Source organism: Dermochelys coriacea, chromosome 2 (assembly GCF_009764565.3).
Source record: "Dermochelys coriacea isolate rDerCor1 chromosome 2, rDerCor1.pri.v4, whole genome shotgun sequence".
NCBI lineage: Eukaryota > Metazoa > Chordata > Testudines > Dermochelyidae > Dermochelys > Dermochelys coriacea.
This window is the reverse complement of record NC_050069.1, coordinates 33,032,503-33,053,905: the sequence shown is the minus strand read 5'-3', so window position 1 is coordinate 33,053,905 and position 21,403 is coordinate 33,032,503. Positions and strand designations below refer to the sequence as shown.

The 21,403-nt window shown below is 39.5% G+C and overlaps 1 protein-coding gene across 1 annotated transcript in view; it reads right to left on the bottom strand.

Annotated features, from left to right (window-relative positions):
- NUDCD1 (NudC domain containing 1) overlaps positions 1-21,403 on the bottom strand; it is a 145,587-nt gene that overhangs the window by 37,308 nt on the left and 86,876 nt on the right. The window contains exon 7 of the mRNA XM_038391404.2: positions 1,436-1,580. Coding sequence (XP_038247332.1) covers positions 1,436-1,580 — 145 coding nt within the window. The remainder of the gene's footprint in view (positions 1-1,435; positions 1,581-21,403) is intronic.

The window sequence follows — 21,403 nt, the reverse complement described above, 5'->3', positions numbered from 1 at the left end:
TCTATTACTGACAACTTCGCTCTTTCCAAAAAAGGCTCCATTCGCTCTCAGTGGGAGTGAGGCAAAAGTGCCTTTCAAGAAAATATTCACCCAGGGCAGAAATTGTATTAAATAGTCATCATTGTAAACAGTCAGACCTGCAATATAATGTTGTAAGATAACAATCTCATCTCCGTGGTAGCTACACAGACTCATTCAGGCAGACAATTGTCTCACCCACTCAGACATGGATAGATCTCCAGTGCAGAAGACACACCAAAAATGTAAAAATCACGAGTCTATGTCCTTGCCTGATCACCACTTCCTTAAAAAACAGATTCTCCTCAACGCCTTTGATTCTACAAGCAGGAAGAACCACACAGTGCCACCCTTAAAGCTCATGGACTTTGTAAGGATTACTATACGCCATTCCAGATAATACTATCCTTCCCCAAAACCAGTTCTGGTAAAACGATCAGGACCTCTCACCTTCACAGCTGACATGCATACTTGCTTACAAGTTCACAGAACCTGGCAAGAACAGGGCTGGCATTGCAAAAACACACACATTCCTAAGTAGTAGTAGGCACAGGACACTCACGCAAACACATTCCAGAAGGGTGGTACCAGAACACCCTGATACAGAGTTATGGTGTAAACACACTCCCTGAAAGATGATACAAGGACACACTGACCCCGTTAAAGATAAGATTCGGATGACGGGGTGATGAATAGAGATGTTTTGATCAACCCAAAATGTACAAGATAAACGGTGGTAATTAACCACTTCAGAGGGACAATACATACATATTGATGGTATCAGTGTATAAAAGAAGGGTCACAGAGGTTGTGTCTCCATCCAGATGAGGCGGGGGATGGAAAGTCCCACCATTCATTGAGCTGGTCCATTGTTACAGGCATACATGTGTTAGTGGTCCTGTAAAGTCTCCGGGACACTAGGACCGTGTTTCATCGACAATAAACCTGGCCAGGTGCCTCGGCTACTGAAATGAGTCTGTGGTTTTATTGGGCAGTTCGATTGAGGTCTGCTGTGTCAGCTATCTGCGCAAAGCTGGGACAGTATACTGAAAGAAAACACGCACTCAATGACTAACTACAGTAGGAAAAGAAACACACAACACACCACACTCAATCATCCTTGTGTGCTTTGTTGAGCAAACACTATGTCAGCTGAATTCAGTCTGTGTGTGGATTACATTACAATTTAAACCTCATATTGTATGTATAGATTATGAAAAATTATTAAAAAGACTCTTAGTGCCACTATGATTTGATACTTATAACTGACCAGAAGAGAAATGTTAGTAGTTAGAATCCTAAATGACCTGACTGACTACATAACGTCAGGGAAGGGAGAGCCTGGCTCCCCAAGAAGGTACAACTTGAGCATCTCTATGAGGATTTTCAAGTGTTATTTTTAATTTTAATTTCTTACCATTTCTTCAGAGGTAAGATGCATCAGACGTTCAGCTACCGCAGAACACTGGGAAGAGTCCATGATGAATTCTCCTCGTGAGTCACCCACTATCAGCTCTGGCCACATGGGTCCTTCATCTTTCTTAATTAGAGAAATCTCCAAACTAAAGGACAAATATGGGGTTGGAAGGTGAGAATATATTTAACATTAAAGATAATATTATATTTGCAAGCTGACAATCACCTCTAAATGTGGATTTTAGAGGAGGGAAAGGATTAATAATCCAAAAATTATATCCTAATTTTTGCAATTCACATAATTTGCAATAACAAGTTTCCTTTTGTAGTTACTCCAAAGTAATGATATCCATCAGAAAGTCAAAACAAAAATAGATGCAGGTGACATCTAGAGGTTTTTCATAAATTCCAAGGCCAGAAGGGACCACTGTGATCATCTAGTCTGATCTCCTGAATAACATCCCCAAAATAATTCCTAGATCATATATTTTAGAAAAAAAAGAGCCAAGTTTGTTTTAAAAATTGTCATTGAAGGAGAATAGACCAAGACCCTTGGTAAGTTGTTCCAGTGGTTAATTACTCACTGTTAAAAATGTATGCCTTATTTCCAGTCAAAATTTGTCTAGCTTCAACTTGCAGGCATTGGATTGTGTTATACCTTTCTCTGCTAGATTGATGAGCTAATTATTAAATATTTGTTCCCTACGTAGATTCTTATAAACTGTAATCAAGTCACGCCTTATCTTTCTCTTGTTCAGTTAAATAGATTGAGCACCTGGAGTCTACCACTATAAGGCACGTTTTCTAATCCTCTAATATTTCTTGTGGCTCTTCTCTGAACCCTCTCCAATTTAACAATATCTGTGGACACCAGAACTAGACACAGTATTCTAGAGCGGTCAACACCAGGGCCAAACATGCATGTAAAATTACCTCTCTGCTCCTGCTTGAGAAACCCCTCTTTATGGATCCCAGGATTCCATTATGGATATAAGTCAACAGTGTGGCTTGGTTGTCAAGAAGGCTAATGGCATTTTGGGCTGTATAAGTAGGACATTACCAGCAGATCAAGGGACGTGATCATTCCCCTCTATTCGGCTTGGTGAGGCCTCATCTGGAGCAGTGTGTCCAGTTTTTGGCCCAGCAGTTGATAGCTGCTTTCAACTACCTGAAAGGGGGTTCCAAAAAGGATGGATCTAGACTGTTCTCAGTGGTAGCAGATGACAGAGCAAGGAGTAATGGTCTCAAGTTGCAGCGGGGGAGGTTTAGGTTGGATATTAGGAAAAACTTTTTCAGTAGGAGGGTGGTGAAGCACTGGGATGGGTTACCTAGGGAGGTAGTGGAATCTCCTTTCTCAGAGGTTTTTAAGGTCAGGCTTGACAAAGCTCTGGCTGGGATGATTTAGTTGGGGATTGGTCCTGCTTCAAGCAGGGAGTTGGACTAGATGACCTCCTGAGGTCCCTTCCAACAGTGATATTCTATTCTATGATTAGCCCCTTTAGCCAGTGTTGCACTGGGACCTCATGATCAGCTGATTCTCCACCAATTCCCTCAATTCTTTTAGAGTCACTTCTTCCTAACACAGAGTCCTCGATCCTGTAATTAGGGCCTGTGTTCTTTATTCCTCGATGTATACATTTATATTTAGTCATATTAAAATGTATAGTTAATTTTCGCTCAACTTAAGCAACTCACATTCCTCTATGTCAGCGACCTATCCTCTTCATTATTTACCTCTTCCCCCAAATTTTTTTCATTCGCAAACTTAATTAGCGATGATTTTTAGTTTTCTTCCAGGTCACTGATAAAAATGTTAAATAGCGAGGACCAAAAACTGATGCCTGCTGGATTTCACTAGAAACATACCCACTCAATGATGATTCCCCTTTTACAATTACATTGAGACCTAACAGTTAGCCAGCTTTCAAAGCACTTCATGTGTGCCATGTTAATTTTACATCTTTCTAGTCTTGTAATCAAGTTGGCATGTGCTACCAAGTCAAATGCTTTACAGCAGTCTAAGTATTTTGCATCAACATCTTGAAGTTGATTAAGAGTCTAAATACAGAAAGATTTATTTATCTACATGACTCCTCATTGTTCCTGAGTTTTCATTTTAAATTTAGTGTCATTAAAAGTAGATATTAAAAGTGTGTGCACATGTTTATTCTCTCTCTATATATATATATAAAAGAGAGAGAGAGAGAGAGAGAGAGAGAGACACACACACACACACACACACACACACACAAAGCTTTGTCCTTGTCTCCGTGGGTCCCGCGTTTCCTGGCGGATTTCGCTAGCCTCAGAGGCTCACTGTGACCCTCCACGTAACCTGTCTCTCTCTAGAGACAAGGGTCCCAGTCTACTGAGCCATTTTCATCATAAGCCAGCGAGGGAGGTGAGGAGAAGTTATCCTCCCTTGCACAGTCTCTGTTGTCTCCCAGTCTCAGTGATTAATCGGGGCAGGGGGAAGGCAAAGGAGGGAGTCGGGGCCCACCCTCTACTCCAGGCTCCAGCCCAGGGACCCTAATAGTATCAGCTATGGTAGCTGACCTTTTAGAAACATAACACGTACAATTCCCTGGACTACTTCCCCACAGCAGCCCCCATTTCCACAGGCTCCACTTCACCCTTACCTCAGGGCCTCCTTCTTTGTGCCTGATATGGTGTGTACTGCTCAGTCTCTCCAACAGTGCAACTTCCTCCCACAGCTCCTGACATGCACACTCACCTGACTAACTGGGAGGCTTTTAACTAGTTTCAGCCAGTGCCTGATTGGCTTCAGGTGTCCCAATCAACCTAGCATTCTCCCTGCCTTCTGGAAAGTTCTTAATTGGCCCCAGGTGTCTTAATTGACCCGGAGCAGCTTCCATTTAACTTATCCTGGTACCAGGGACTTGTTTAGCCTGGCCAATATATCTCTCCCCCACTACTTTTCTATAGCCATCTGGCCTTGCCCCATCACTATATATTTATATACTTTATATATACACACACACACACACACACACACACACACACACACACACAAATAAAATACCTCTTAAATATATATATATTAAGGCCATCAATCGCAGATAACTCACACGATTAATTAAAAAAAACTAATCACAATTAATTGCAATAGAATACCAATTGAAATTTATTAAATATTTTTGGATGTTTTCTACTTTTTCAAATATATTGATTTCTATTACAACACAGAATACGAAGTGTACAGTGCTCACTTTATATTGTTTTTATTATAAATATTTGCACCGTAAAAGTGATAAATAAAACACAGCATTTTTCAAGTAACCTCATAAGTACTATAGTGCAATATCTTTATCGGGAAAGTGCAACTTACAAAGGTAGATTTTTTTGTTACATAAGTGGACTGAAACAAAACAATGTAAAACTTTAGCATCTACAAGACCACTCAGTCCTACTTATTGTTCAGCCAATTGCTAAGACAAACAAGTTTGTTTACATTTATGGGACATACTGCTGTCTCCTTCTCATTTACATCATCTAAAAGTGAGAACAGACGTTCGTGTGGCACTTTTGTAGCCAGCATTGCAAGGTATTTATGTGCCAGATATGTTAAACATTCATATGCCCCTTCATGCTTTGGCCGCCATTCCAGAGGACATGCTTCCACGCTGATGATGCTTATTAAAAAATAATGCGTTAATTAAATTTGTGAATGAATTCCTTGGGGGAGAATTGTATGTCTCCTGTTTTACCAGCATCCTGCCATATATTTCATCTTATAGCAGTCTCACATGATGACCTAGAATACTCATTTTAAGAACACTTTCACAGCAGATTTGACAAAACGCAAAGGAGGTACCAATGTGAGATTTCTAAATATAGCTACAGCACTCAACACAAGATTTAAGAATCTGAAGTGCCGTCCAAAATCTGAGAGGGACGAGGTGTGAAGCATGCTTTCAGAAGGCTTAAAAGAGCAAAACTCTGATTCAGAAACTACAGAACCTGAACCACCAAAAAAGAAAATCAACCTTCTCCTGTTGGCAGCTGACTCAGATGATGAAAATGAACATGCATCGGTCCGCTCTGCTTTGGATTGTTATCGAGCAGAACCCGTCATCAGCATGGAAGCATGTCCTCTGGAATGGTGATTGAAGCATGAAGGGACATATGAATCTTTAGCATATCTGACATGAAAATATCTTATCACGCTGGCTACAACAGTGCCATGCGAATACCTGTTCTCACTTTCAGGTGACATTTTAAATAAGAAACAGACAGCATTATCTCCTGCAAATTGTAACCAAACTTGTTTATCTGAGCGATTGGCTGAAGTAGGACTGAGTGGACTTGTAGACTCTAAAATTTTGCAGTTTTATTTTTGAAGGCAGTTTTTTTTTTTTTTGTAATTCTACATTTGTAAGTTCAACTTTCATGATAAAGAGATTGAACTACAGTACTTGTATTAGATGACTTGAAAAATACAATTTCTTTTTTTTACAGTGCAAATATTTGTAATAAAAATAACTACAAAGTGAGCACTGTACATTTTGTATTCAGTGTTGCAACTGAAATTAATATATTTGAAAATGTAGAAAACATCAAAAATATTTAAATAAATGGTATGCTTTTATTGTTTAACAGAGCGATTATCGTGATGAAATGTTTATTTAGAGTTGTTTACTAGGATGACTATTTGAAAGTACACTTTCACAATGTGTCATCTGGGGTTAATATATCTATTTCTTGTGTTTCTGATAGAGCTAATACAGCTACAAAACATTCAACATCTGTCTACTGTCCTTTGTATAAAATTAGTTTTCAGAAAGGATGTGTTAACTGTGTAAAGATAAATATGGTAAGACATGAAATGTTCATTCCAATACAGAAAGTATATTTTGCATAATTAGGATGTATATACTAATAAGAATTCTAAAACCTATGAATAATCACTTTTCCACAAAAATAATCATATAAAGAAATTGGAGATATTGGGCCTGATTCACCATTGTGTGACTCCAATTAGTTTCTAAAACTGGAATGAAGAAACTGTATAACTTTATAAGATAACGTCTGATGTGCATCTAGTAAACAACGATAGAAAATGCATCTAGTAAACAACAATAGAAAATGATTTTTTAATTGACCGATTGCTACACCATAGTGCAAAACTATTAAGATGGTTACTAGTAAAATGAAGAACAGTAAGTACAGTTTAGTATATCGAAATGTACAATTTACTATTTATGACTTATACCTTTTCCCATTCACTGAAAGACTGAGAAACAGATTCATGTAATATAACCCACATGAGAGTTAGTTCAGTGCCACTGTGTAATTTTTCACTAGAGCATTTAATACCAAATTAATCACTGAAATGTCACATTAGTATAAGTGAGTTCAAAGTTTAACGCCTAGCCATTCCAATATCCTTCCCTCCCCAAAACTATCATTTGCATAAGATTTGCATCTTCAGGAAAGGAGAATATTCTTGTCAATCAATATTAAAGTATAAAAGTACTTGGAGTGAGAGGAACCATTAAGAAACAACAAAAATACTTCTGTTGAAAAAAATATCAGAAGCAGTGCTATAACGCGATACCATTTTTGGTTTTCTTAGGGCAACTGTTAATAGAAACCTCTTTCTAAGGTACATGCCTTAGAAAGGTATAGGTACAGGCAATTATTTCAAAACAAACATTCACACAAACATTCAAATAGAACTAATACTCAGTTCTGAAAGTCCCACTTTCATCTATAAGGCCTCAATCCTGCAATCACTTACATACATGCTTAACTGAAAGCATGTGAATAGTCCTACTGACATCAATGAAACTATGTATGTGCTTGACTGAGTTGAGGCCTAAAGCAGCAGCTTTGGGCTTGAAATAGTATATGGGTTAGTACATTTCCTAAAAGCTGTACAGGGGTTTTTGAGTTGGAAAAATGCCTATTTTGCTCTAAGGCACTGTCTGGTGAATGGAAAGTAAAAAATCAAAGCAACTACTGGCTGACTGCACATCATGGGGTCCCGCAGATAAATGAACCGTCAGCAGATTTCCCTGAAGGGCCGCACGCCAAAGGTTGCCAATCCCTGGCATAGAGAGTACACTTATAAAGTTTGTGGATTATACCAAGTTAGGAGGGATTGCAAGTGCTTTGGAAGATAGATAAAATTCAAAATCATCTGGACAAACTGGAGAAATGGACTGAAGTAAATAGGATGAAATTCAATAAGGACAAATGCAAAGTTTCAGAGTAGCAGCCGTGTTAGTCTGTATTCGCAAAAAGAAAAGGAGTACTTGTGGCACCTTAGAGACTAACAATTTTATTTGAGCATAAGATTTCGTGAGCTACAGCTCACTTTATCAGAGGCATCCGATGAAGTGAGCTATAGCTCACGAAAGCTTATGCTCAAATAAATTTGTTAGTCTCTAAGGTGCCACAAGTACTCCTTTTCTTTTGACAAATGCAAAGTACTCCACTTTGGAAGGAACAATCAGTTGCACACATACAAAATGGGAAATGACTGCCTAGAAAGCAGTACTGCAGAAAGGGATCTGGGGGGTCATAGTGGACCATATGCTAAATATGAGTCAACAGTGTAACACTTCAGCAAAAAAAGCAAACAACATTCTGGGATATATTAGCAAGAGTATTGTAAGCAAGACACGAGAAGTAATTCTTTCATTCTACTTTGCGATGATTAGGCTTCAACTTGAGTATTGCGTCCAGTTCTGGGTGCTGTATTTCAGGAAAGATGTGGACAAATTGGAGAGAGTCCAGAGAAGAGCAACAAAAATGATTTAAGGTCTAGAAAACATGATCTATGAGGTAAGATTGAAAAAATTGGGTTAGTTTAGTCTGGAAAAGAGATGACTAAGAGGGGACATGATAACAGTTTTCATGTATGTAAAAGGTTGTTACAAGGAGGAGGGAGAAAAATTGTTCTCCTTAACCTCTGAGGATAGGACAAGAAGAAATGGGCTTAAATTGCAGCAAGGGCGGTTTAGGTTGGACATTAGGAAAAACTTCCTAACTGTCAGGTGATTAAGCACTGGAATCTCCATCACAGGAGATTTTTAAGAACAGATTAAACAAACACCTGTCAGGGATGGTCTAGATAATACTTAGTCCTGCCATGAGTGCAGAGGACTGGACTAGATGACCTCTTGAGGTCCCTTCCAGTCCTATGATTCTATGATCACTGCTACTATATATTTTATTCATGATCACTAAAATTTAAAAAAGGGAAAAAAGAAAAACAGTATTCAAGCTACCGCAAAGATAAAATAAAATGCGAGTATCCTCTATGAAAAAGAGTGCTAGTTCTACGACAGATAGCTTGAAGAAAGATTTAGTTTTGCAAAACCATACTGAACACCAACCCATTAGATACAAAAAGAAAAGGAGTACTTGTGGCACCTTAGAGACTAACAAATTTATTAGAGCATAAGCTTTCGTGAGCTACAGCTCACTTCATCGGATGCATTTGGTGGAAAAAACAGAGGAGAGATTTATATACACACACAGAGAACATGAAAACTTCAAGTTTTCCTCCTTTCCCCCCCCTGCTGCTGGTGATGGCTTATCTTAAGCGATCACTCTCCTTACAGTGTGTATGATAAACCCATTATTTCATGTTCTCTGTGTGTGTATATAAATCTCTCCTCTGTTTTTTCCACCAAATGCATCCGATGAAGTGAGCTGTAGCTCACGAAAGCTTATGCTCTAATAAATTTGTTAGTCTCTAAGGTGCTACAAGTCCTCCTTTTCTTTTTGTGAATACAGTTTAAGACAGCTGCTACTCTGAAACCTGCCATTAGATACAGTAATCACAAGCAAGGTTTCCCAGAAATAGGCCCACTCAAGATGATTTGGTTAATACACTGCTCTTTTTAAAGAGAAGTTGGCCAACTACTTATAGCTGAACCACATGAACAACACACAAAGTATCACTAAAAGAATCACCAGATTGCTCTATGGAACCCAGTGTACTTGACAATTACCTTCCTGCAAAAAAGCAGTACCTGACAGATTTTTAAATATACATTTCTATTAACATTTAATAGTGATTTTACTTCTGTGTGTTTTATATTGTATATGTTATTGTGTATTTATATTTTATATTTACAGCCAATAACTAAAGGTTTTCCGCTCTAATATATTTTATTGGCTTTAGGCAATTTTCATTGACAAATCTGGTTACCGAAGAGTAAAAGGGATTACATGCTATGGGGCAAGAAAAAGGATTCATGCCTGTCATTCAATTACTTTTCATTCACCATCATGTTCTTCACAACCTTCAGTGCTGCAGAAGTGAAGTCACCTTAATGTAATTAATAGACAGCTGGTTTAAAACAAACAAAAGGAAGTATTTTTTTCACACAACACACAGTTAACCTGGAACTTCTTGCCAGAGGATGTTGTGAAGGCCAAGACTATAACCTAGTTCTTTTTTGAACTCTGTAAGTTCATGGAGGATAGGTCCATCAATAGCTATTAGCCAGGATGGGCAGGGATGGTGTCCCTAGCCTCTGTTTGACAGAAGCTGGGAATGGGTAACAGAGGATGGATCTCTTGATGATTATCTGTTCTGTTCATTCCCTGTGGGGCCCCTGGCATTGGCTACTGTCAGAAGACAGGATACTGGGCTAGATGGACCTTGGGTCTGACCCAGTGTGGCCGTTGTTATGTTCTTAACTTTGAAGAGCATCTTTATGAAGGGGCTGAGCTGTTGGTAACACAGAAGACATCATTTTAAATGTCTTCGATAACTACATATTTTAACATGGTCTTGAAAACTAAATATATATCCAATGCATCTTCCACTTTTTCTAATTATAAAGAATGAACTTTTGGTATTAACAGATAAATGACATTGCTGTTATGTTTTTCTTTTCTTAACAGAAAAAGCTCTAGAACATTGAATCTGGTAAATGTACACTATATTTGTTCCATACAATAAAGTAGTAACAATTACACCTATAATCTTAAGTATGTTTTGCTATACTGGTGTTTGGCTTAATCATGGAAGTAATTACTGTACTTTCTCATAGAAGACTACATCTTATCTAATTGAAATGATTTGCAGCACAACTATATAACTCATTCTAGGTATAGCCTTGCCATACTGGTCTTACAGCTAAAAACATAATTAAAACCCAAAATGAGGAAATCTTGGTTTTATTTATAGCTCTGTCAAAGTCTTGCTGCATGGCAAAGTGCTCAGTCTTTATGTTCCTCCCTTTCCCTATTTGCAAAATGAGGACAATTATACATACTTGTGTCGCAGAGGTATTTTGTGTCTGAGGAAGTGCTACAGAAGTTTAATGCATCAAATATTAAATAAAATTTTCCTAGTGCTTATTTAAGAGACATTCTCCTCCTTAAAGCCCTACACTCCATTGCCTTAGTCCTCTCATGGTGCTCTCCTCCAACCTCCTTCAGTGTCTTGTTTGGTATCATTCTCTTCTATTCTCTGTCTTCAGTGAAATAGCCATTAGGTCCCTGCCATTGCAGGACTCTCACAGAGTAGATTATTTTAGGGGAATGAATCTCTTTTCGAACATATATTCACCACATAGGTATTTTTACTTCTAAATTGACATATTTTCTGGTTCAATATCTGCAGACACTTCAGCTATGCTATATTCCTTGCCCAATTCTATCACCAAATAAAAGATTATTCTTACAGTTTAAACAATCCTATAAAATCACTATGATCAACCCTTTGTTTTACCATTGTATACCAATTTTCTCCCCCTTCTCCCACAACTGGATCATCCTACAGGCCGTGAGGTTCATTATTTTACACTCCTTTTTCACCAACTCTCAAATGCCCCCATGAAAGCAACCTTTCATATAGTACAGTGGTAGAGGAAGTTTCTTGTACCAGTCAAAGGGGTCAGCCCAGAGTAATTTTCACTCTTCCCCCACACAACCCAGAGAATTAGCACAATTCACATGGTTAAGTACTTTGATGAACTGGAGGAACCTAAGAGCACTTTACCCCATTTCTATCAGGGATAAAACAAGCTCAGGGCTCCATCTTCGATATATATTATGGTAATCTTAAAGTCCACTAGACTGGATTTAAATCTCTCTAGTAATTATACTTTAATTTTGATTTTACAATTTTTAGCAAGTGTGAAGAGCAAAAGAGGAGAAATCTGTTTCCAGTGAAGCTTCCATTCAAATAATAAATATTGCAGTTCTGCAATGCATTTACCTGTTGTACAGAATGCCAAAAATTCATTTTTAAAAAAAGTGTAATGGATGAAGCTAATTTTCAAAACTTAAGACAAATACTCCTTTTTCATTCAATCATGATTTTTAGTATGGATTTTGGATTAACACTAATGTGTCTACTTCAGAGAGACTTCAGATTGTAGTTTATTACTGATGACAAGAACATGACATTTATAAAAAAAATGTCATGGATTCAGAGAACATAATTGGCACAGATTCAGAGAACATAATTGGTGATATAAATTCACATGATAAGCTATACCTGCTTATCGCATTGAAAAACTGAATTGAAGAATACTATTTCTTTTATCTTTTTACAGTGCAAATATTGGTAATAAAAAAAATAAAGCGAGCACTGTACACTTTGTATTCTGTGTTGTAACTGAATTCAATATATTTGAAAATGTAGAAAAACATCCTAAATATTTAAATAAATAGTATTCTATTATTGTGTAACAGTGCGATTAAAACTGTAATTAATCAGGATTATTTTTTTTAATCGTTTGACAGCCCTACATCTAATTTATATCACCAATTGTTTAACTTCTCAGTTTGATCTAGGAAGTCTAGAATAACCCTTAAGAGAATTTCAGGATGTTGGGCAAATGTGTATGTTGTTTTGTTTTTCTAAATAGGTAATTGCTCAAGATTCACACTTCACAATGGAGGTGCAAACCAATAAACCATATATTATTTTTCTCAAAACAGGATGCTGTTGATACCTAATTGTTTATTTTTCACTCTAATTCACTACTACTAACTCTGCCTCTGTATTAAAATAGAAATTCAATACTATGACAAACATAATTAAAAACATTGGTCTAAGTTAATTCCTATTAAACTCTTATGAAATTTGCATTAGGGACCAGCTGCCACCCTGAACATGTAACCACAATAGCTCTCTCACAGTGAAAGTGGCAATAAAAACTACCCTGAGTTAAGATATTGTATCTGCTGAACTTGGCTCATGAAAAACGATTGGTTTGCTAGAAGTCACAGATATTCTGAGAATACCAGTTTCTAAAAAGTTTTCCAATGAGATAAACTGGACAATTCCAGTTCACCATAAGATACTGTTTTACAATACCTGCCTCGTTAATAAAATTTTGAATCCTAACATGATGAAAAAAATTTAAAATATTCAAATAAAGTTGCATATTCTTGTGAGGAAAAGGTCCAAAAAAGTCACAAAGTTCAAATCCATATCTGAACTTTCCCACAGTTCTGGAAGCGTGAGGAAGTTTTAGATGTTGGGCTTTGTTTTTGATCAGGGCGTTTTTTTCAAAAAAGAAAAAGAAAAGAAAAAGACAAAGACCCAAGTACACACTAGTTAGCCTCAACTTTAGCAAAGCTTTTGATAGGGTCTCCCACAGTATTCTTGCCAGCAAGTTAAAGTAGCATGGATTGGATGAATGGACTATAAGGTGGATAGAAAGCTGGCTAGATCGTTGGGCTCAATGGGTAGTGATCAATAGCTCGATATCTAGTTGAAAGCTGGTATCAAGTGGAGTGGTCCAAGGATCAGTCCCAGGGCCAGTTTTGTTCAACATTTTCATTAATGATCTGGATGATGGGATGGATTTCACCCTCAGCAAGTTTGCGAACGACACTAAGCTGGGGGGAGAGGTAGAAACACTGTAGGGTAGGGATAGGGTCCAGAGTGACCTAGACAAATTGGACAACTGGGCCAAAGAAATCTACAAGGTTCAACAAGGACAAGAGCAGAGTCCTGCACTTAGGATGAAAGAATCCCATGCACTGTTACAGGTGGGGACCGACTGGCAGCAACTATGCAGAAAAGGATCTGGGGGATTACCGTGGATGAGAAGCTGGATACAAGTCTGTGTGCCCTTGTTGCCAAGAAGGCTAATAACATATTGGGCTGCATTAGTAGGAGCGCTGCCAGCAGATCGAAGGAAGTGATTATTCCTCTTTATTCGGCATTGGTGAAGCCACATCTGGACTACTGTGTCCAGTTTTGGGCCCCCCCTACAGAAAGGATTGGAAATTGTAGATTGGAAATCTACAAATTGGAGAGAGAGTCCAGAGGAGGCCAACAAAATTAATTAGGGGGCTGGGGCACATGACTTATGAAGAGAAGCTGAGGGAACTGAGTTTATTTAGTCTGCAGAGGAGAAGACGGGGGATTTGATAGCAGCCTTCAATTACCTGAAGGGGGGTTCCAAGGAGGATGGAGCTAGGCTGTTCTCAGTAGTGGCAGATGACAGAACAATAATCTCAAGCTGTAGTGGGGGAGTCTAGGTCGGATATTAGGAAAAACTATTTCACTAGGAGGGTGGTGAAGCACTGGTATGGGTTACCTAGGGAGGTAGTGGAATCTCCATCTGTAGAGGTTTTTAAGGCCTGGCTTGACAAAGCCCTGGTTGGGATGATTTAATTGGGGTTGGTCTTGCTTTGAGCAGGGGGTTGGACTAGATGACCTCCTAAGGTCTCTTCCAACCCTAATCTTCTATGATTCGATGAACTGTTTAGGCTCCCAAGGAGACCATTTAGAGATAATCTGTGAAGAGACCACTTGCCCCTTCATACAATCTGCATATGACACAAACAGGCAAGGTGAAGCATGGAACGATTTAGCCCTGTCCAAATAGAAGGCCGGACATTGCCTGACATCTAACACAGAGACAGTTCTCCTCCAGAGATGAATCTGGCTTAGGAAAGAACACAGGTAAATATACTGCCTGCTTCAAATAAAACTGAGATATCACCTTACACAAAAATCGTGTGTGTGTGGTCGTAAAGTCACTTGGTCCTAAAGGAGGCTCAAGCAGTAGAGCCTGCAACTCGCACCCGCTTTTTGTGGATGTTATCGCTATCACGAACACAGTCTTCTGACACAAAAGCAAAAAGGGACAAACAAGATGCAGGGGCTTGAACGGAGGTTCTATTAAAGCTGTTAGGAACAAGTTACGGTCCCACAGAGGAACCAGCTCTCAGACTGGATAATGAAGATGAACACCTTTTAAGAATCTTGCTATCATGGTATTGGAGAAGATTGATATTCTCTGAATGGGGATGAAACTCCACTTTCACTGCCAGATGCACTCTCAATGAGCTAAGTGCAAAACCCAAGGACTGAAGGTATAGCAAGTATTCCAAGATGTTTTGAATAGAAGTCACCATTAGCTGAAATCCACAGGCCAACCACATCAAAAACAGCTTCCATTTAGCTGAATAAGCTATTCTGGTAGAGAGCTTTCTACTGTTGAGTAGAACCTGTTGAACAGCTGCTGACCACCATTCTTCCTCCTCATTTAGCCATGAAGCAGCCATGCTGTGAGATGCAGGGAGCTAGCCACAGGATGTAAGTTTTGTGTGAGTAGGTCAGGATTGCGAGGAAGGGAGAGGCTGAATTGACAGTGCAAGAAGGTTGGAGAACCAAAGGAGAGCCAATTGCCAGCTGAGATGGAAGGCATCGGACAGGGAGCCAGGGATGAGGCCTCCTTGAGATCATATGATATTTCCTGCTGTGTCTCATGGCAAACAGCTCAATCATCAGAATGCCCCAAGCTGCAAAGATGACCTAGAGCAGTAGTTCTCAGACTTTTGCACTGGTGACCCCTTTCACACAGCAAGCCTCTGAGTGCGACCCCCACTTATTAATTAAAAACACTTTTTTATGTATTTAACACCATTATAAATGCTGGAGGCAAAGTGGAGTTCGGGGCGAAGGCTGACAGCTCGTGACCCCAGCTGTAATAACCTTGCGACCCCCAGTTTGAGAACCCCTGACCTAAAGGATGTAGCCCTGGCAAGGTCCTGGACCAATGGAAAGGTCAGGACAGAAAGAGAGAAAAGGTCCATTGCCTTCTGATATGCCACTGGCACAAAACCAGCCAGTACTGACACTGCTCTCGTCAGTATAGGACTCAGATGCCCTGGGGCTGGAACCGGAGTCAAAGATAAAGGGTCTCTTTCCTTCCTGCATCGTACTGCGGAGCAATAGATGGGACCTACCCCATCCCATGCATCGGCATTCACACTGTGCTGGTCCACACTCCTTTGGGAGGAGGCAGACGAGTCTCCACGCGACAAGGAATGGCCACGATTGGTCTTATGCGACCTTTTCCTTGGCGCACTTGATGGGAAGCAACTCCTCAGTCCCTTCGGAGAAGCACAAGCTCCAGGTTGTGACGCGGAAGCTCCCTCAAAACCCAAGGGTGACCTCTGATCCAGTATGGGACTCAGAGCTGAAGCAGATTGCAAAGCCTGTTGGAGCAGGTGCTACTTTAGATGAAGATCCATTGTCATCTGAGTTCGCTTTGTGATTGATTTGCAAATCAAACACCATTCCTTGCCATGGGCTTCACCTAAGCACAGCAAGCAAGTGTGTGGTGATTATTCCTCCACTGAAGGACATGTTTAAACATTGGTGAGGGCATCACCAGGGAAATACTTCAACTAAATCTAACGAATACTAAATCTAACTAACACTATACTAAGGTACTAATTAGGGCTGTTAAATCGCAATTAATGGAAAAGATGAATTCAAAACAAACTAACTAGATTTTTAAAAAGTCATTATTTATCGCAGTTTTAATTGCACTGTTAATAAAATACCATTTTAAATTTATTATAAATATTTTTGGATGTTTTTCTACATTTTCTAATATGTTGATTTCAATGACAACACAGAACACAAAGTGTACAGTGCTCACTTTATATTATTTTTATTACAAATATTTACACTGTAAAAAAATGAAAGAAATACTGTTTTCCAATTCACCTTGTACAAGTACTGAAGTGCAATCTTTATCATGAAAGTGCAACTTACAAATGTAGAATTATTATTATTACTTTAGAGCCTACAAGACGAAGCATGAAGGGGCATACGAATGTTCAGCATATCTGGCACATAAATACCTTACAATGCCAGCTACAACAGTGCATGAAAGCACCTGTTCTCACTTTCAGGTGACACTGTAAATAAGAAACAGGCAGGATTATCTCCCATAAACGTAAACAAACTTGCTGAACAAGAAGTAGGACTGAGTGGACTTGTAGGCTCTAAAGTTTTACATTTTTTTGTTTTTGAGTGCAGTTATGTAAAAAAAAATTCTACATTTATAAGTTACGCTTTCACAATAAAGAGATTGCATTACAGTACTTGTATGAGATTAATTGAAAAATACTATCTTTTAGATTTTTTACAGTGCAAATATTTGTAATAAAAATAATATAAAGTGAGCAGTGTACACTTTGTATTCCGTATTATAATGGAAATCAACATATTCGAAAATGTAGAAAAACATCCAAAAATATTTATAAATTGGTATTCTATTATTAACAGTGCAATTAAAATTGCAATTAATTGTGACTTTTTTTATCTCATGATTAATTGCAATTAATTTTTTAAATTTGTTTGACAACCCTAGTACTAATTAGTTGTGTACAACTAGAAAAGTCACTAAGAAGTAGAGAGGTTGTGAGGTTAGAAACCACACAGAGGTCCCACTCCAACCACAGGCAGTAAGAAGGAATGAAGGGTTGGGGAGCAGTCGAGCAGTGCCGCCTCACATAACCAAGGGAGGGGCTGTAGCCACTAGGTATGAGTGCTGGCCATCTACGGGTACTGCTAGGCAAAATTCGTAGTCTCCATGAACTGGGTACGTGCACACACCTAAGTGGAATACATGGCTGTACCTACTCGACAGCTGCAGCGGCACAGGAGCCAGCAAACAGAGCTGTAAACAGGGGAGTCTGAGTGGGAGTTCTCAAGGGGAGTTTGGGAGAAACACTAAGAGAGGCAGGCAGAAGAGTAGACAGGTCTGGTGAAGGGAGTGTGGTGTGGTCTGGCAGTGTTTTGGTGCTCACTGGGGGTTTGTTTTGCTGTGGGTGGTGGTGGTTTGGTTTGGATTTCCCAAACTAACAGGACTTAGGTGAGAAGGCTCTGACAGATACAGAGGCAGCAGTGGTAGTGACCCAAGCAATGGAAGACACAATGAAGATGACTGGATGTGGAAGCTGCTTCATGTACATGATCTTGGAAGGGGTAGCTGAAAAGAGAGTTTTGTCTGCATGAAGTGCGGCCTAATAGAGCTGATGGAAGAAAAGATCCAAGGATTGGAGATGCAGGTGGAAACATTGGTTGACTTTAGAAGGGAGTTCGAGCAGATTATGGAGCAAAGACACAAGGCGGCTGAAGGAAAAAGCTCAGATTTGCAGATGGAAGCAGGACCGAAGAACTCTGAGGGGAGACTGCTGGGTGAAGAAAATAGACAGTGGAAGCATGTGACTAAAAGAACCAGGCAGAGGAAAAGATGGGGTAGTGAAAGAAAAAGAGCTCAAGAACAGGTATGCAGAGTTGGAAAATGAAGAAAGGGCACAGCAGATGGTCACTGAAGGTTGAAGGGCAAGGAAGAAGAGAAGAGCAGCTAGTCCTATAGGAAAAGGGGAAGAGTCAATGGAGACAACACCAAATATGAGCCCCAGGAGGATACAGGATGGGTTGAAGAGGATTACAAGGGACAATAGGAATGAAAAGGACTTGCAGCCAGAGGGAACAGGGGATAGACCAGAGAATTGCACCATCATCAGGAAAACGCAGGTCTATATGACTGGGGATTCCTTACTGCGAAGAATGGACAGGCCTGTAACCAGAGCTGATCCAGAGAATAGAAGGGTGTGCTGTCTACTGGATGTTAAGATACAGGATGTGGACCTGAGGATGAAGAGGATCCTAAAGGGAGCGGGAAAGAATCCACTGATTGTCCTTCATGTGGGAACAAATGATGTGTCTCAATTCTCGCTGGAACATATCAAGGGAGACTATGCCAGGCTGGGGAAGACGCTTAAAGAAATTGAGGCTCAGGTGATCTTCAGTGGGATTCTGCCTGTTCCTAGAGAAGGGCAACAAAAGTGTGACAAGATTATGACTATCAACAGATGGTTCAGGAAGTGGTGCTATAAAAGAGGGCTTTGGGATGTATGGCCACTGGAAGGCATTCATGGACAGAGGATTGTTCTGTTGGGATGGACTTCATCTGAGTAGGGAAGGAAATAGACTTCTAGGATCAAGGGTGGCACAACTGATAAAGAGAGCTTTAAACTAGGAATTTGGGGGAGATGTCCAGGTAATCTCCATGCTAGATTTTAACATTGAGAGGGAAGAAAACGAAATAAGAAAGGATACAGGCGTGGGTAGGAGAATGGACAGAGGAAGGGCAGTGTGGATACCAGTCTAATAGGTCATACTGGTGGTAGAATGTCCGTGCCTAATTGGGTAAAGAACGTGAGCGAGGCCGAACAGCAAAAATTAAGATGTTTCTTCCAATGCGAGGAGCCTAGGTAACAAAATGGAGGAACTAGAGCTACTGGTGCAGGAAGTGAAACCAGATATTATAGGGATAATAGAAACATGGTGGAATAGTAGTCATGACTGGACTACAGGTATTGAAGGGTATGTGCTTTTTAGGAAAGACAGAAATAAAGGTAAAGGTGGTGGAGTAGCATTGTGTATCAATGATTAGGTAGATTGTAAAGAAATAAGAACTGATGGAACGGATAAGAGAGAGTCCATCTGGGCAAAAATCACATTGGGGAAGAAAACTACTAGAGCATCCTCTGGGATAGTGCTTGGGGTATGCTATAGACCGTCGGGATCTATTTGGATATGGACAGATACCTCTTTAATGTTTTTAATGAAGTAAATACTAATGGAAACTGCGTGATCATGGGAGACTAACTTCCCAGATATAGACTGGGGGACAAGTGCTAGTAATAATAATAGGGCTCAGATTTTCCTGGATGTGATAGCTGATGGATTCCTTCATCAAGTATCAGAGTAGCAGCTGTGTTAGTCTGTATTCGCAAAAAGGAAAGGACTACTTGTGGCACCTTAGAGACTAACAAATTTATTTGAGTATAAGCTTTCGTAAGCTACAGCTCACTTCGCTCAAATAGATTTGTTAGTCTCTAAGGTGCCACAAGTACTCCTTTTCTTCATCAAGTAGTTGCTGAACCAACAAGAGGGGATGCCATTTTAGATTTGGTTTTGGTAAGTACTGAGGACCTCATAGAAGAAATGGTTGTACGGGACAACCTTGGTTCAAGTGAACATGAGCTAATGCATTCAAACTGAATGGAAGGATAAACGAAAATAAATCTGACTAGGGTTTTTGATTTCAAAAGGGCTGACTTTCAAAAATTTAGGAAATTAGTTAGGGAAGTGGATTGGACTGAAGAACTTACGGATCTAAAGGCAGAGGAGGCCTGGGATTACTTCAAGTCAAAGCTGCAGAAGCTATTGGAAGCCTGCATCCCAAGAAAGGGAAAAAAGTTCATAGGCAGGAATTGTAGACCAAGCTGGATGAGCAAGCATCTCAGAGAGATGTTAAGAAAAAGCAGAACATACAGGGAGTCGAAGATGGAAGGGATCAGCAAAGAAAGCTACCTTATGGAGGTCAGAACATGTAGGGATAAAGTGAGGAAGGCCAAAAGCCATGTAGAATTGGACCTTGCAAAGGGAATTAAAACCAATAGTAAAAGGTTCTACACCCATATAAATAAGAAGAAAACACAAAGATGAAGTGCGACCACTAAACACTAAGGATGGAGTGGAGGTTAAGGATAATCTAGGCATGGCCCAATATCTAAACAAATTCTTTGCCTCAGTCTTTAATGAGGCTAATGAGGATCTTAAGGATAATGGTAGCATGACAAATGGGAATGAGGATATGGAGGTAGATATTACCATACCCGAGGTAGAAGTGAAACTCGAAAAGCTTAATGGGACTAAATCGTGGGGCCCAGATAATCTTCATCCAAGAATATTAAAGGAATTGGCACATGAAATTGCAAGCCCATTAGCAAGAATTTGTAATGAATCTGTAAACTCAGGGATTGTACTGTATGACTGGAGAATTGCTAACATAGTTCCTATTTTTAAGGAAGGAAAAAAAAAGGTGATCTGGGTAACTACAGGTCTGTTAGTTTGACATCTGTAGTATGCAAGGACTTGGAAAAAATTTTGAAGGAGAAAGTAGTTAAGGACATTGAGGTCAATGGCAAATGGGACAAAATACAACATGGTTTTACAAAAGGTAGATTGTGCCAAACCAACCTGATCTCCTTCTTTGAGTAAGTAACAGATTTTTTAAGACAAAGGAAATGCAGTGGATTTAATTCATCTAGATTTCAGTAAGGCATTTGATACGGTGCCACATGGAGAATTATTAGTTAAATTGGAAAAGATGCAGCTCAATATGAAAATTGAAAGGTGGATAAGGAATTGGTTAAAGGGGAGACTACAGCAGGTCATACTGAAAGGTGACCTGTCAGGTTGGAGGGAGGTTAGCAGTGGAGTGGGATCGTTTTGGGACCAATCTTTTTATTACTGATTTTGGCACAAAAAGTGAAGTGTGCTAATAAAGTTTGTGGATGACACGAAGCGGGGAGGTATTGCCAATACAGAGAAGGACTGAGATATCATACAGGAAGATCTCGATGACCTTGTAAATTGAAGTAATAGTAATAGGATGAAATTTAATATTGAGAAGTAAAAGGTCATACATTTAGGGATTAACAACAAGAATTTTAGTTATAAAATAGAGATGCATCGATTGGAAGTAAGGGAGGAGGAGAAGGACCTTGAAGTATGGGTTGACCACAGGATGAGTATGAGCCACCAATGTGATATGGCCGTGAAAAAAGCTAATGCAGTCTTGGGATGCATCAGGCGAGGTATTTCCAGTAGAGATAAGGAGGTGTTAGTACCATTATA